Source organism: Eumetopias jubatus, unplaced genomic scaffold (genome assembly GCF_037043125.1).
Source record: "Eumetopias jubatus isolate StellerSeaLion01/CBP00866 unplaced genomic scaffold, mEumJub1_p1.0 scaffold_3, whole genome shotgun sequence".
NCBI lineage: Eukaryota > Metazoa > Chordata > Mammalia > Carnivora > Otariidae > Eumetopias > Eumetopias jubatus.
The window spans coordinates 58,067,295-58,083,661 of NW_028274809.1; the positions used below are offsets into that span (position 1 = coordinate 58,067,295).

At 45.3% G+C, this 16,367-nt stretch overlaps 1 protein-coding gene across 4 annotated transcripts; it reads left to right on the forward strand.

The window, feature by feature from the left end:
• Window positions 1–1,133: 1,133 nt before the first annotated feature.
• Window positions 1,134–16,040, forward strand: CHRNA1 (cholinergic receptor nicotinic alpha 1 subunit). Of its 4 annotated transcripts, none has more exons than XM_028124636.2 (9): window positions 1,134–1,176; window positions 6,244–6,389; window positions 6,476–6,520; window positions 7,972–8,081; window positions 10,372–10,567; window positions 11,036–11,273; window positions 13,850–14,073; window positions 15,200–15,439; window positions 15,772–16,040. In XM_028124636.2, exons 1-9 carry the CDS (start codon window positions 1,134–1,136, stop codon window positions 15,901–15,903), a joined length of 1,374 nt encoding a protein of 457 aa, XP_027980437.1. In that variant the 3' UTR covers window positions 15,904–16,040. The 4 variants fall into 4 exon arrangements, with proteins under 4 accessions (XP_027980437.1, XP_087878225.1, XP_087878227.1 ...); XM_088022099.1 differs by having other exon boundaries at window positions 6,476–6,505; XM_088022101.1 differs by lacking the exon at window positions 15,200–15,439.
• The last annotated feature ends 327 nt before the right edge of the window (window positions 16,041–16,367 follow it).

Below are 16,367 nucleotides of genomic sequence, written 5' to 3' on the forward strand. Positions count from 1 at the left end.
TCCAAGCCTTTTCTCTAATGCTGTGTTTGGACTCACCAGAATGGGCAGATTTGTCAGGAAGCTGTCCTTGGACTTGAGAGGAGGGACCTTCCTCACCTGATTCAGTTTGGGGAAAAAGGAAGGAACAGGCAGGGTCTCTTTAAATAACTGCTTCCTTCCCTGTTTTGGTAAAAATACTCTTCAGACTGAGCAATTACTAACTGCTGGCTTTTAGGGTGATGGTTGTTTTTTAACAAAGAAATTGAAAAGCTGAACCACTCTACTCTTTGCTTCCCTGAGTGAGAGTAGGCAGAGAATGGATGGAAGAAGAGTAGGAGCCTGGAACAAATGTTAATGCAGTGGGACACTTTGTTGCTAATTATGCTTCACTTGAATGACAGTACGTGGGAGGTGGGCAGTTAGCTCCAGCTAATGGCGCACCATGGGACAGGTACTGCCTGATACAGAGACAGAGGCTGGAACAGCCACTCCAGGGGCCAATAAAACCAGTTTTATGGAAGAAGCCATCTTTGTTAAAAACCAAACCCAACCAAACATGGAATTCTCCAACAGTAGATTTGGCACCGACCCCGCTCTTCCCAAGTTTATTCAGCACAAAAGCCCCATGCACTCTCAGTCTAGAATGAACCAGAGCAAACGAACTGTCCTATGTGTGGAATGTGGACTTCCGTGATTTAGGATGATCAGCGTCTTACACAAACAGCTGACGATCTACTCAGCCCTAGGGACACTGATCCAAATCAATCCACATAGATGAGGGTCTGGTTTATACAAAAAGGAGGGGGTTGCTCAGCATTCAAAATAATTCATTGTCTACTCTGTTTCTTTATTATTAAACCTAACTCATGGTGCATTTAAAATACAATGCAGTTCACCCTCAACTTATCAAGTGTATAGCAATTATGTAAAGTGAGGCACCCCGTAATACTGTTAGGCCCTCAGCAAGTCCCTGGGCTCCAGGGCTCTGGGCAGCCCAGCTGTCACTGCCACAAACAGGTGGTGTAAGACAATAGCTCCACTGAGCCGACTCACTTTCCAAACCCTCTAGCAGCCAAGCTTCCAGCCAGAGAGGGCTTGCAAGCAGCACAGGCAGGCCACCACTCGCCTCCAGTCCACACCAGCGCCCACGGCCCATGGAGCCACAGCTGCTCCTCCTGCTCCTTGGGTTCTGCTCAGGTGAGTGCCGGGGTCGCGGGGCTCTCCTGTGAGGCTGAAGCATGAGACGTCCCCGGACCAGTGTCTTGCTTCTGGGGACACAGAATGGCAGGGCTTCATCAGCCTGAGGCTCCTTTGTCAGTTTCTCACTCTTGTTGGCTTGATTCAGCTTGTGGATAAAGATTTCTAGTTTGTGTTGTCCAGTGAAAATGGGAGCTGCCTGGTCAGAGGCTACAGAGTAGACATGCAGGCCCCGCCTGCCATCAGTGCCCAGGGTCGCCTCAGCCGTCTGATCAGACTCCGCACCCCTGCTACCATCCAGGAGCGACTTTCATCTTGGAGCAACTATAGGGACTCAGAGTGGCATCTTATAATTGCAGACAGTTTGGGTAACAAGTCCTTTTACTGCTCTGGGAGAATTCTGGTAATGAAGAGGACTGACTGACAGCTGCATGTGCTGGAGAGAGAAACCTATTAATAATTGTAACTAAACTCTTTCCATAAGAGATCAGATATTTGGTAATTTTTTTAACTTCTGCCGTTAAAGAAAAAGCTCGTATGAATGCACTTCTGCCCTACAGTTTTACTATATGTAGGTTTGGGTTAGAATTGAAACTATAAAACCTTGCACAGCCCTTGACCTGCATTCCCCTCTGGAATGTGTCACCACACAGCAGCTGAAACACTACCCTTAATCCCAAACTTCCGGTAGAGGGAAGTAGAAGATGTTTGCTGATTGCTTCATATAAAAGTTTACTGGTGATATCTCACCTGAGAAACAAGACGGCTGACATTCTGTGATTTCTCTTCTCTAATATTGCTCTGACATACACACACAGACCTTCTGGGCAAAAAAAGGTAAAGAGCTTTATTATTAATATTTTTCAAGAGTAGAGTTCAGGGAAATAGCCTAAACTCGGATAAATTACAGCCTGTGGGATTTGGACTTGATCCAACTAAAACTGGCCTTTGTTGGTGTGGTGTGTGTGTGCACGTATGTCTGTGCATGTATGTGTGTGCGCACGCGCCTACAGACATTACAACCGATGAAAATTCTTTTTTTAAAAAGATTTTATTTATTTATTCATGAGAGACAGACAGAGAGAGAGAGAGAGGCAGAGGGAGAAGCAGGCTCCCAAGGAGCTGGGACCCCGATGCAGGACCCGATCCCAGGACTCTGGGATCATGACCTGAGCTGAAGGCAGACGCTTAACCATCTGAGACACCCAGGCGCCCCCGATGAAAATTCTTAAGCGATATGCTTACACATAAAAATCCCTAAGGGATCTCTCTGGACACCAAAGACCACAGGAAAATGCATGTTTACCTATCTAAAAAGGTATGTGATGTATATTTAGATCAAATCTAGAGTCTCCTGGTATCAAATCACATAGGGGCTCATAGAAATTTAGAGCTAGCTGAGGCAGTCCCACAACTTTAATTTGTTATTACAGGGAAACCGAGGCTGAAAGACATGAACTGACCTGCCCGGGGTCACTTAGTTTACAAATGTTGGAATGTGATCCGTTAGAGACTGTTTATGCTGTGCCTGGTCAGAAAACCCAGCCTGAAATTGCCAGAGGTAGCAAGAGATACAGCACCAGGTTGAGATAAGAATTACCCAAAGTAATTAGTAACATTTCAGAACTGGGAACAGAATCACAGAATTCTGACTTCAAGTCCTATGTGTTTTCTCTCACTCTGCCCTGCTTTGGGGAGGAAAAGGAAAACAACCACACCACCACCACCAATGAACCCAATCTGAGACATGGAGACCTCCACAGAAATTCCTTAGAAATGCATCATGGAGGGGCGCCTGGGTGGCTCAGTCGTTAAGCGTCTGCTTTCGGCTCAGGTCATGATCCCGGGGTCCTGGGATCAAGCCCTGCATCAGGCTCCCTGCTCTGCGGGAGGCCTGCTTCTCCCTCTCCCACTCCCCCTGCTTGTGTTCCCTCTCTCACTGTGTCTCTCTGTGAAATAAATAAATAAAATCTTTAAAAAAATGCATTATGGAAGGAACAGAGTCCCTTGTTATTTGTGAGATAGAGAGGAGGAAGCGAATGTCACTGGATATCTGACGAGGCCTGTCTCCCTGGTCTTCCCCTTCTCCCCAGTGGACCATAGAGTTGGCCTGCATAGATTTCCTGCTTCATAATGTGGACCATCTGCTCTATCTGATGCTTTCTAGTATGTTCTTCCTGTCAAAGGGGAATAAACAGTCACTTAAAAATAAGCAGCCCAGGCAGTGCCAAAGCAATAGCTTCAAACTCAGTGGCCAAGGCACTCGGTGGCCCATGCCAGGTCCTGCCCTCCCCTCCGCCCCACCATGGGCCAGGAGGGGTCCAGGGTGGACAGGTGTGGAGGACAGAGGATTGCCATGTCCCAGGGGCTCAGTGGGGTGACAGCAAAAACTGGGTCTTTGGCCAACATGCAAACTTGAAGGGCGCTGAATGCAGGTGGCAGGTGGTTTGGGCAAGATGTTATGTGTAAGCACTGAATGGATTCTTTTGGGCTCAGAAAGTTTGGGAAACTAGAAATGAGGTAGGTGAGGTCAGAGGTTCCATGCCTAGAGTCCAGGAAGGTCATAATGCAGACATTTAGGCTATACTGAAAGCTTCAAAAATCCAAATGGAAATGATACATTTATCTTTAGGGAGGTAGTAAAGAGCACAGACCCTGGGGTCAGACTGCCTGCATTTTTAGTCCTACTTCCAACTGGCTGGGAACCATGAACACATGCCAAAACTGTCCAAATGTCAGTTTTCTCACTTGTAAACCAGGAGTAAAGACTTATCTCCTAGGATTATTATAAGGATTCAATAAAATAATACAAATAAAGGGCCATCAGTGAAGCTCTACCAACAAAATATACATTTTTTGTGAGGATGAAAATGTTTCAACTCATTGCATTAACACTGGTTATTTCAAGATGATCCAAAGTTCTGGATGTGAACTAGTGGTTGAGAGCATGGGCTGTGGGCTTGAAACTTGACTCTACCATTTATGGAATCTGGACAACTCACTCAACCTCTCTAAGGTTCAATTTCCCCCTCTATAAAGCGAGGACAAGAACAGTACCTACCCCCTACCCCACCCAGTTGTGAGGATTGAAAGAGTTAGTACGTATAAAGCACACAGAAGATTGTCTGCCACATAACAGTTGGATATGCTATTATTTTTATTAGTTAATAAAAATAGAAAAAGTAATTACTGTTTACTTATTTTGTTGACAAACTCTTTCAAACTGAAGATTCAAGGAGAAAAATAATAACCTGTCTTAGACACAATAGATTAGCAGTACTGGGGAATAAAGGAAAGCATCTCACTCATTCAGTTTTTAAAGTTGTCTTGGCCAAAGGAGAAGGTATGGTGGCTTCAGCAATAACCTGCGGAAAGGAGGGATCTGGTTACGTGCATTAGGGCAAATGGATCATGTGTCTGCTTCCTCTCCTAACCCTGAACAGGCAATCCTCAATCCACGTAAGGCTTAAGTTACAAAGTTATGAAGATCCTTCATAAGGCACTTGTTGGAATTGGGAATGCTTTCTCTCATTGGAATAATGCTAGGACAGTGGTGCAATTTCCAGGACAGTCCACGACACACTCATGGTATCTCGAGTTAGTACGAGAGCAGAGCGCAAAATGGTAAGGCTCCCTCCAAGTTCTGCCCAAGCCACAGAACCTTGGACAAGTCTTCCAGCCTCTCGGATCTCAGGTGAGAATACTGGTCTGCTTGCCTCACTGGAGGCTGGTGAGCCCCGTGTAACACTAGACACAAAAGGGCTGTGGGGTCCAAGAGTAGTAGATAATATTGCTCAGCATCCTGAAGGAAAATGTAGTAAAGATTCTCAGGAGTCACTCATGCTCCATAGTAGCCCCAAATCCAGATCAGAAAAGCACATGATTTTTACTCTATGTAACAACAGGGATGTGTACTCACCAGCAGTGATTTTTTTTTTTTAATTACAGGAAAATACACATTCATAGAATTTGTCCTGGTAAAATACACAATACCTAAAATTGCCATTTTAAAGTGTATGATTCAGTGGCATTAAGTACATTCACAATGTTATACAACCATCACTGCTATCTCGTTCCAGAACATTTTCAGCACCCCAATAGGAAACCCCGTCCCCATATACCCATTAGCAGTTACTCCCCTTTCTCCCATCTCCTCAGTCCCTGCTAACCACTAATCTGCTCTCTCTGCAGATTTAACTATTTTGAAAATTTCACATAAGTGGAATCCTACACTATGTGCTCCTTTGTGTCTGATTTCTTTCACTTAGCATAATATTTTCAGGGTTCACCCATGTTGTAGCATAAATCAACACTTCCTTTTCATGGGTGAATAATATTCCACTGCATGGATATGCCACATTTTGTTCATCCATCTATCTGTTGATGGGCATTCGAGATGTTTCCATCTTTCAGCTATTATGTATAGTGCTTCCACGAACACTGGTGTACAAGGTTCTATGTGGACAGTCTTTTTGGGGATATGCCTAGGGGTGGAATCACTAGGTCATATGGTCACTCCGCATGTAACCTGTGTGCCAAAGTGTCTCCCCGAGGGGCTGCACCGTTCACATTCTCACCAGCAACATATGAGGGCTCCATAATCTCACCGATATTCACTGCTTTCAATTTTGTGAATTCTCTCCATCCCAGTGGGTAGGAACCGGCATCAATTTTTGGCTGTTCACAGCATTTTGAGATCCGAGGCCGGCCAACTTGAGATTTCACTACCCCATGCCAAGACCCTGAAATATGGAGATGGGTTTTTGTGTGGACTTTTCTTCTTGCGTGTGTGCATCCAGCAAACCTGATTCCAGCCAGCGGCTGTATTAAGGAATGTCATCTGTTTAGAGCACAAGTGTCACAATAATCTGGCACACCCCACTGGGAAGGGACCACACCAGCAGCTGTGACTGGAAAGGAACTTAGGACCATAAAAGCTGCATTGGGAGCCCTTGAACAAGGGGGTCCGTGTGCCTTCCATTTGCTGGTCACGCCTCAGTGACTCCTGTTAGTGTTGGTGGAGGGTAGGGAGCAGAATCTGAGCGTGTGTGTCATTTGCTGTCCCAGCTGGCCTCGTCCTGGGCTCCGAACATGAGACCCGCCTGGTGGCAAAGCTATTTGAAGATTACAACAGTGTGGTGCGGCCAGTGGAAGACCACCGCCAGGCTGTGGAGGTCACCGTGGGCCTGCAGCTGATTCAGCTCATCAACGTGGTGAGACAGTAGCACTCGGGACTCCCGCACTCCTCACCCTGGCCTCCCCTCCTTACCTCTGAAGATGCGGTCTTATCTTTTTTCAGGATGAAGTAAATCAGATTGTGACAACCAACGTGCGACTGAAACAGGTATGCAGCTCGATAAGTGCATTGATGTCCTTTGTATTCACCCTGGAATTGAACCTGGGCCCAGGGGGAATCAATTTGGGTAACAGGGATGCATACCAACATGATACAAGTAAATATTTTGGTGTCGTGGGATGATGGATATTTGTTGGTGTGTGTGTGTGTGTGTGTTTTACTTTGTGCTTTGTTAGGCTACCATAAACAAAGCCACAGACAATGAAATGTATTCTCTTGCAGTTCTTGAGGCCAAAAGTCCAAAATCAAGGTATCCACAGGACTGGCTCCTTCTGAGGGCTGTGAGGGGGACTCTGCTTCCAGGCCTTTCTTCTTTGCAAATAGTTGGCCAACATCATGTCCCCATGGCATTCTTCTCGAATATGTTTCTGTCTTTAAATGTCCCCTTCTGGGGCACCTGGGTGGCTCAGTCGGTTGGGCGGCTGCCTTCAGCTCGGGTCATGGTCCCATGGTTCTGGGATTGAGCCCCACATTGGGCTCCATGCTCAGCAGGAAGCCTGCTTCTCCCCTGCCGGCCATTCCCCCTGCTTGTGCTTGCTCTCTCTGTGTCAAATGAATAAATAAAATCTTAAAAAAAAAAGTCCCCTTCTTTAAGACACAACTCCTCTTGGCTTAGGGCCTACCTCAATGACCTAATTTTAACCTAATTACCTCTATAAAGATCCTGTCTCCAACTAAAGTTATATTCTGAGGTACTGGGGATTAGGACTTCAACATATGAGTTTTGGGGAGACACAGTTCAATTCATAACATTGTGTCATCTGAATAGGCTACACTGGGCATGTATTACTTTTATAATGTAGGAAAAAATATAATACTTTTAAAAGATGATGTCTGCTTGAGGGAAATGTTCACAATAGGGTCATTCTCTTTTCCTGGGGTGGGCAGTGTGGCATGGTAGATGTGCCACCACCCAGTGGCGTGACTTGGGGTATCTTTGTTTCCTCATTTGTAAAATGGGGTCAATAATCAGTCTTCCTTCATAGGATTATTGTGAAGACTAAATCATGGGTTTATGTAAAATGCTCAGCATGGTGCGTGCATGGAGTCGGTACTATAGAAGTGTTTGCTTTTATCGTTTACTAAAGTGAAACATGAATTCTGAATCAAATCTTTTTTACTGGAGCACAATTTCTGTCAATATCCAAACTATCATATACCATCAGAACTCTTGATAACTTTAGATATTTGTAAAGATTTTATTTCTTTATCTTAGATAGAGACAGAGAGCAGGGAGGAGGGGCAGAGCAAGAAGGAGAAAGAGTCTCAAGCAGACTCTGTGCTGACTCAGGGCTCAATCCCATGACCCTGAGATCATGACCTGAACCAAAATCAAGAGTCGGCTGCTTAACCGACTTAGCCGCCCAGATGCTGCTTGATAAACTCAGATTTTTAAATGTTTTTAGCTCTTTTTATTAGTGAAATGTCTTCATTTCTAGCAATGGGTGGATTACAACCTAAAATGGAATCCAGAGGAGTATGGCGGCGTGAAAAAAATCCACATTCCCTCAGAAAAGATCTGGCGCCCAGACCTCGTTCTCTATAACAAGTAAGCAAAACAGACAGGCTGGGGAAGGGGACATTCCTGGGGCAGGTGGAGCCCAAGTGCCCTATCCGAAGGGCTGCCACTCTCAGTATGCTTCTCACTACTGTTCACATTAAATAACCCTTAAAAACCAAGAGCCAAGTTGACATGCTAGGGGTGCCATATGGTGTCTCATGTTATGAATAGAAACAATTATCAGAGCCAAATTGAATCGGGGCTGTGGGGTGGGGGACATTTAATCCCTGAGAGCTCCTGAAGGGTGCATGGCAACTATCCAAGGAACCCAAATTCATATAATTGAGTTCCTTGGAATTAAACACCCGTCCTACCAATAGGTCTGAACCTCCTGGGGTGGTTATCCATCACATCCTCACAGCATCCCGAGACATCGCGTGCTGCCGATGGCCGGGGAGGCCTGCGTCGCCCATCCGCTGGGCTCCGTGACAGACTGCATGTTGTGAAATTATAATGTGATGCAAGACACTCTGGTCTAATGACAGGTTCATTATCATACGCCCTTCATTTGTCAGAGAATGTTCATTTCAAGGAGCATCCTTCCCGGGTGGGAGCATCCGCCATCGGCCAGGAGGATGTGCAGTCTGACAGTCTACACACAGCGCGTGTCTATGCAAGCGGGCTGTGCCTTCTCGCACACTGACCAGGGAGGGCAGCAAGGGCTTGTGAATGGAAAGGACACCCTTTACGGCCGACCCTCCTACTTTGATTTTCTACTACATATTTCCCAGTGATACCTGAGACTCAAACTTGAGCCTGATTAACCAATCGTTCGTGTAAACTTTTCGGACAAATATGCTGATAGAGCAGAGTGTCTGGTGTCAGTAAGTTTCTCTTTCAGTAAGAATCTAAGAGAAGAAATTAAAGTCCTCAGGTCCTCTTGACAAGCGCGCCCGGGGAACACCCTGGTGGGGAGAGAACCCAGTTTTACTAGCTTATAGAGACAGATGTAGATGACCCTGTGGCCCTCTGCTCTTTGGGGCTCTTTTGGGAAGGTCCAGAACCGCACAGTTTTCTGGAGAGTGCCTCAACTCCACCCCAGGGAAAAACCAGTGATTTATGAAGTGAGGCACCAATATATGCCATAGGTCCCTGAAAGTCCCCCAGGGCAGACCCCACCCACCTCTTCAACACCTATTCTAATGCCTTTGGCGGAGGCCCCCAACTCACAGGCTGTTTGGGGTCAAGTGGACTGCCCACTGAATAAGGGCCGCAGAAGTGGCCTGTTATTTTTTATTATCTACCATGGTGGATTATTTATTTGTTATTTTTTAAAAAGATTTTACTCATTTATTTGAGAGAGTGAGAGAGAGAGCACAAGCGGGGCAGGGAGGGGCAGAGGGAGAAGCTGACTCCCCGCCGAGCAGGGAGCCTGACTTGGGGCTTGATCCCAGGACCCTGGGATCCTGACCTGAGCTGAAGGCAGATGCTTAACCGACTGAGCCACCCAGGCGCCCCTCTACCATGGTGGATTTTTAAAATGAGAAATTAGTGCCAACATTTGAAAATTGAACAGTATCACATTAAACTCTGGAGTTCTAGTCTCTGTAGAAAAATCCCTTATTCAAAAGCATGGAAACTTTGGATTAAAAAAATCCAGATTCCCCGGTTCCAAGGAAGAATCCCAGTATCTGGAAGCATCATCCTTCCCCCACAAGAGGGCTGCACAGCAAAGCTGAGTGGCACCTTCCTCAGAGGAGAGAAGGCTCTCCTCTCAGCCCTCACCCCTTCCTCCCCGGCCTGGCCCGGGAGCACTCTGAGTTTTCGACTCTACCCTACTGGGTTCTAGATAGTTCTGAAACGTAACAGAGCCCTTCTTTAAACGTGCTTACCACAGTCATGAGCCACTGGACTTGTTTTTATTTAAAATTCCCGTTTTTTGTTTTTTTTTTTTTCCCCCCAGTTAACTTTCAAAGTATATTACAGAAGGGATAGATGGAGATTAACATCACAAATACTACTGAGGCCTGGGAAGAAAACATCTGGTATATAGTATCACCTACTATTTCTTTAAAGCCATAGATTCCTAGGTTCTTCCCCAGATATTCTGATTTAGTGCTTAGATGGTGCTGAGAAATCTGTATTTTAAACTAGCACCCCAGTGATTATCAGATAAATTTGGGAAACGTTGCCATGAATAAAAAGTGACACTCCCTGAATGAAAGCATCTATAATTGGCACCTGGATAATTAACAGCTGTCTCCTGCTAACATCCCCATGCAGAACTGACGGCTCATCCGTCACTTGGAGTCATGTTCCTTTTTGATCCCAACTGCAGCGCAGATGGCGACTTTGCCATTGTCAAGTTAACCAAAGTGCTCCTGGACTACACCGGCCACATCACATGGACACCCCCGGCCATCTTCAAAAGCTACTGTGAGATCATCGTCACCCACTTTCCCTTTGACGAACAGAACTGCAGCATGAAGTTGGGTACCTGGACCTATGACGGCTCGGTGGTGGCCATCAACCCGGTAGGTGCTGACCTCGCAGGATGGGGCTGGATGCAGGAGGAGCGTCATCCAGGTGTCCAGCTCTGCCCCTCCAGAATCCCAGTCTCTCAGCACCAGTTATACCTTTGGGGATCATCGAATCCAACGGTTTGGTGTGTGCACATGAGAACCACCTGGGAGCTTACATACATTCCTCTGCCCGAACTCAGTCCCAGGAATTTTGGCTGAATCAGTCTGGGGTGGGACTCAGGCACCAATATGTTGTCGAGTTCCCAAGTGACTTGAAGGTGTGTTCAACATGGAGGGTCCCAATGGTCCAAACCCCCCTTATTTTATAGGAAAGACCCCCAAATTGGAAGTGACCCTCCTGGGTCCCATTCCAGTCCCAACAGCACTGGAATCTGTTGCTTTATTACAGCTGAGTTTGAAACCCACCCCTCCTCAAGGGGGACACAGCTGGGGTTTCAAAGTTTCATTTTATCTTCTCAGGAAAGTGACCAACCAGACCTAAGCAACTTCATGGAAAGTGGAGAATGGGTGATCAAGGAGTCCCGGGGCTGGAAGCACTGGGTGTTCTATGCCTGTTGCCCCTCCACCCCCTACCTGGACATCACCTACCACTTTGTCATGCAGCGCCTACCCCTCTACTTCATCGTTAATGTCATCATTCCCTGCCTGCTCTTCTCCTTCTTAACTGGCCTGGTGTTCTACCTGCCCACAGACTCAGGTGGGTGCCGCTGCCATGGCCGCTGCTGCTGACGCGGACATACCTCGTGCTGCTATTTGGGGGGAAAGCAGAAATAATCATGGGCTAATAAACAAATACAGGCAGACACGCCCAAATCATCATCCCTGGGAGGACACATTTTACTGAGTGGCCATGTTCAGTGGTGAGTCACAGTGGCTAGAGCTCACAGCTGGAGCAGACTACAGGGCAGGCAGAGTTGAACATGACCCCGGAGGCACACATACACAGCTCAGTCTAGTTAATGTGAATAATCACCAATACTTGCTTGCTGAATACCTACCTACTGTGTGCCCAGAAATGTGCTGGGTAAGGTTTGGGTCACAGACACTCCTCAAGTCACTTCCCCTATGAAGCCACTGACTATATACTGATTAATCCAAGTCTTGCCTCTTTTGCTCACTGCTTGCCACTTGAAAATAGCTTTTGTGTGTCTGTTTTCCAGATGGCAGTATCTTTATACACAAGACCATATTTCCCAAGTGGCAATTCCTTCTCATATCAGCCTGGGCAACTTCCTTACCTCCTACTGGGTAATCACATCTGTGACATAATTTCACCAAATATCAACAATCTGCAGAAAAGGGGAAAAGGGTACAGGAGTACCTGCTTGAAGTCACTGCTCATAAACAATTTAGGACAAACAAGTAGGGGAAAAAGAAAGGTGGTACAGACAGTCCTCAAACTTATGACAGGTAACAATTATATCAAAATGATAAACACACACACAAGTCTAAGTCCAACTTTCCAACAAGGAAAAAAAAGATTCATATACACTCACTCATTCAACATATTTGTTGAACAGTTGTTATGTGGCAAGGCCACAGTAGAGAATAAGGCAGAATTCGCCCCACAGGGGCGCCTGATTGGCTCACTCAGTAAAGCATATGACTCTTGATCTCGGGGTTGTGAGTTCAAGTCCCACATTGAGTGTAGAGATTACTTAAAAAAAAAAAAATCTTAAAAAAAAAATTTGCCCCACAGAATGCACATTGTATTTATAACTGTATTTATTTTTAAATAAATGATCCCAAACACAATTTTTTTTTCAACTTTCTAATCAAATGAAGCTTCTTAAAGTGAAGAGAGAAAATGCCAGTCAGGGCAATAGGGAAACGAATCAGAGTTTCTGTAAATGTGAAATGGTTTACACTTGAAGAGCATTTATTTTTTTTAAATAATTTTTTATTGTTATGTTAATCACCATACATTACATTACACTTGAAGAGCATTTAGAACAGTGAGAATGCATGATATATGCTAGCTCTTATTCTCATTATTATTAATCGAGAAATTTGATGTAACTTGATCAATATTTCGTATTTATACTTCTGTCCCCTTTTTCACTTTTAAAGACTTTCCTACCCATTAGGTAGACTTCTCCTAACTAGGTAGAATTGCTCATTTCTTGCTTGCATCCACTCTGTATCCTGTAGATACTCATAGCATCTGGAAGCATCCAGTATGGGAGTAGAACAGGGTAACACAAGGGTTTCCTAAGACAAACAGCAGGACCGGCCCAAGGAAAGTCCCTTCCAAAGGCTAACTGCATCTCAGGTGGTTAGTCCCCACAAAAATATTCCCATTCAGCCCCTCCCTCCTCACTTGCCATACCAAGACTCTAACAGGGAATTGTGCACCCTGAAATTATAGGGCCTGGTGAAAAGAGGTTGGGGAAGGGAAATCGCTGATCCCTTAATATGAAAAACAGAAAAAGAAAAAAAAAAATTATCCTCTTAGATGAATGTGAAAAAGTAAGTAGTTCATTGGTTTTGTCCTTTTCTTGGTTTCGGTCCTGCAGCTTCCTCCCATAACGAGAAAACTACACGTGTACTTCTGGTTTGCCCATCCATCTGCTGGGTAACAAGTAGGTCAGGTTCCATTTTGGGAGGTTGATGACATTCTGCTGCAGACAGAAAACTGCCACCCGGAGTCTAGCCCGTCGCACAGCTGGGTGTACTTGGTTCCCTGAATTCTAAGCCTCAGAATTCTGGGACATGAGATCGAGTAGCCACTGGTTGCTTGGCAGCCTCTCATGGAAATGCCTGCCACTTGCCACTGTCAGCAGAGCTAAGGTGCGTAAGGTCTCAAAGGACCAAATTCTGCCCAGGAAATTTCCCCAGCGTCACGCAGGTCACATTGCTCTCACCCTTGGGGTCTGTGGTATATGAGCTGGCTGGGGATGCCATAACAAAGTACCCCAGGCTGGGCAGTTAAACGACAGGAATTTGTTTCCACATGGTTCTGGAGGCCAAGGTGTCAGTAGGTTTGGTTTCCTACGAGGCTTCTCTCCTTGGCTTGCACATGGCTGTCTTCCCTGTGTCTTCACCTGGTCCTTCCTCTCTGTGGGTGTCTCTGTCCTAATCTCCTCCTCCTAGAAGGACACCAGTCATCCTGGATGAGGGCCCTCCCTAATCAACTCATTTTGACTTAAGGCCTCATCTCCAAATATAGTCATGGGGGTGTCGAGGCTTAGGACTTCCACGTATAAAATTGAAGGGTACGACAATTCAGCCCATAACACATGAGTGGCTGTATTTCTTCTTCATTTTGTCCAGGAGAGAAGATGACTCTAAGCATCTCAGTCCTGCTGTCCTTAACCGTGTTCCTCCTGGTCATCGTGGAGCTGATCCCTTCCACCTCCAGTGCCGTGCCCTTGATTGGGAAATATATGCTGTTCACCATGGTGTTTGTCATCGCGTCCATCATCATCACCGTCATTGTCATCAATACACACCACCGCTCCCCCAGCACCCACGTCATGCCCGACTGGGTACGCAAGGTGAGTGAGCAAGGCCCTGCAAACTCTTGCCCGTAAGGACGTCTCTCCTTCCACGTGGCCAGTGTGGAATTCTGGTTAACAACTGTGGGTACTTAGGAACTGAAAGTCCTTTCTGGGGATTTTGAGGGGATTTCTGGAAGGAACTTTCTTTAGCCTCTTTCTAGAAATAACTCATGTAGCCTCCCCAGGCACAGAAGAACAGAATTAACAAAGCCCCCTCCAAAATCAAGCTTAAACAATCCCTTTGATTAGAGAAGGTGAATAAGTCACTTTCTTTTTAGTCAAATGCTGTGAAATTCTTGAGATTTCTGTTTGTATGTCTTCCAATCTCTGAACAGTCTGCTTATTTTTTGCTGGGAGAAATTATCTGCTGAGACTAGAATAAGGACTAGAGATGCAGGGGGTGCTTGACAAGAAATTGTCAAAAAGTGAGTTTCACTGAGGAACTTGGTCTCAAATATTTCCATTATTGAAATTTAAAGTGTGTTAACATTTCCAATATATCAGTTTTTAAATAAAACTTCACAGAGACACTAGCGTCCAGGGTCTTTTCTGCAGCATGCAAAAGATTTGTCATGAATTGACAGAAACCATACTGCTTGCAATGTATTCTTTTGGGAAGACAACCAGTCCCTACATCTATAAAGACTCATATGACTCCTGGCAACACTTATGTTGCATTTCTTCAGGAACAAGAAATGGAAGAAAACAGAGTAGCTGTTTTGGAGACTTATATATTCTTTTAGCCAGAAAGACCTTTTCTTTAACCATATTATCCTGCTAACACATGGCTTTGAAAGAAGCTGGTTACCTATAGCAGGGCTGGAAGCTTAAGCAGCACTGGCTTCTCATTGAGTCCAAGAGCTGCACACAGGCTCCCTCCAGTGGCGAACTCCTCACATTACAGAATCATCTCTACTCACCGTAGTAATTTGACAGGCCACAAGATACGCCTGAAGAAATCTTTAAGAAAATTTAGTAGAGTCCTTTTGTTTTAAGGACAAAGGGGCTAAGGCCCAGAGAAGCCAAATGACTTGCCTAAAGTCACGCTGCTAATTCAAAGTCAGAGTTTGATACTTACCCTGTTGGCAATAATTCTCATGCATGGATTTCTTCTTTATGTTAGGTTTTTATCGACACTATCCCAAATATCATGTTCTTCTCCACAATGAAAAGACCATCCAGAGAAAAACAAGACAAAAAGATTTTTACGGAAGACATTGATATTTCTGACATTTCTGGGAAGCCAGGGCCTCCACCCATGGGTTTCCACTCTCCCCTGATCAAACACCCTGAGGTAAAAAGTGCCATTGAAGGAGTCAAATACATCGCAGAGACCATGAAGTCAGACCAGGAGTCCAATAACGTAAGTTCTGTGCCTTGAAACCCACACCTCCAGGCTTAAATTATCAAATACTTGAGCACAGATGGACATGGATGGGTTTGTCTTGACGGGTAGGCTGGCATTCACGAGGCAGCTGCTGACCTCCGATGTGCCTTGGTGACCACCTCTAAGCCGCCTTCGTGAGCCATCCCATTGTGAATAATCTATTGGAACGATAAAGATCACCATGCCACCCAAGGGATGTCGAGGGCTTTGAGATCTGCAAATTGTGTGGACCATAGACGATGCATAACGTGAACACTGTGAGTCTAATGACCACCTGAAGGAAATTCTAACACTTTTCTCTCTCCCAGGCGGCCGAGGAATGGAAGTATGTTGCAATGGTGATGGACCACATTCTCCTTGGAGTCTTCATGCTCGTCTGTATCATTGGAACCCTGGCCGTGTTTGCAGGTCGGCTCATTGAATTAAATCAGCAAGGATGAGCAGCGCTGAGCACTAGGCAGAGCAGAGAAAGGCGGGGAAGACAGAAATATCTGTCTGCTTTGATACAAGCTCACTTAACAGACATCAAATTTTCTGTATTTATGATTAATGATAATGATTTTTATTTACATAAGGTGATGGCCTCAAGTATTTTCACAGTACTTCTTCAATCCGCTTTATCTGCCTGTAGAGTGAGCCCTTTGTAGTACATGAAATGGGATCACTAACAAGACGTATTTGTTTCCAAAGGCATCTGGAAGAGTTTTGCCCAGAATAACAGGTTTTCTATTGTTTTTTTTTTTTTTAAGCAAAGAATGTGTCCTTTGCTTAAAAGTCAGTTTTGTACATGCAAGTAAGCCCATCTGCCAGTCCCCAAAAGATAAAGCATTTGATTCAGAGAGAAAAGGAAACTGTAGAAAGGCAACCGCTAAGTTCTAAAACAGCCACCAAAATGCAAATTGCA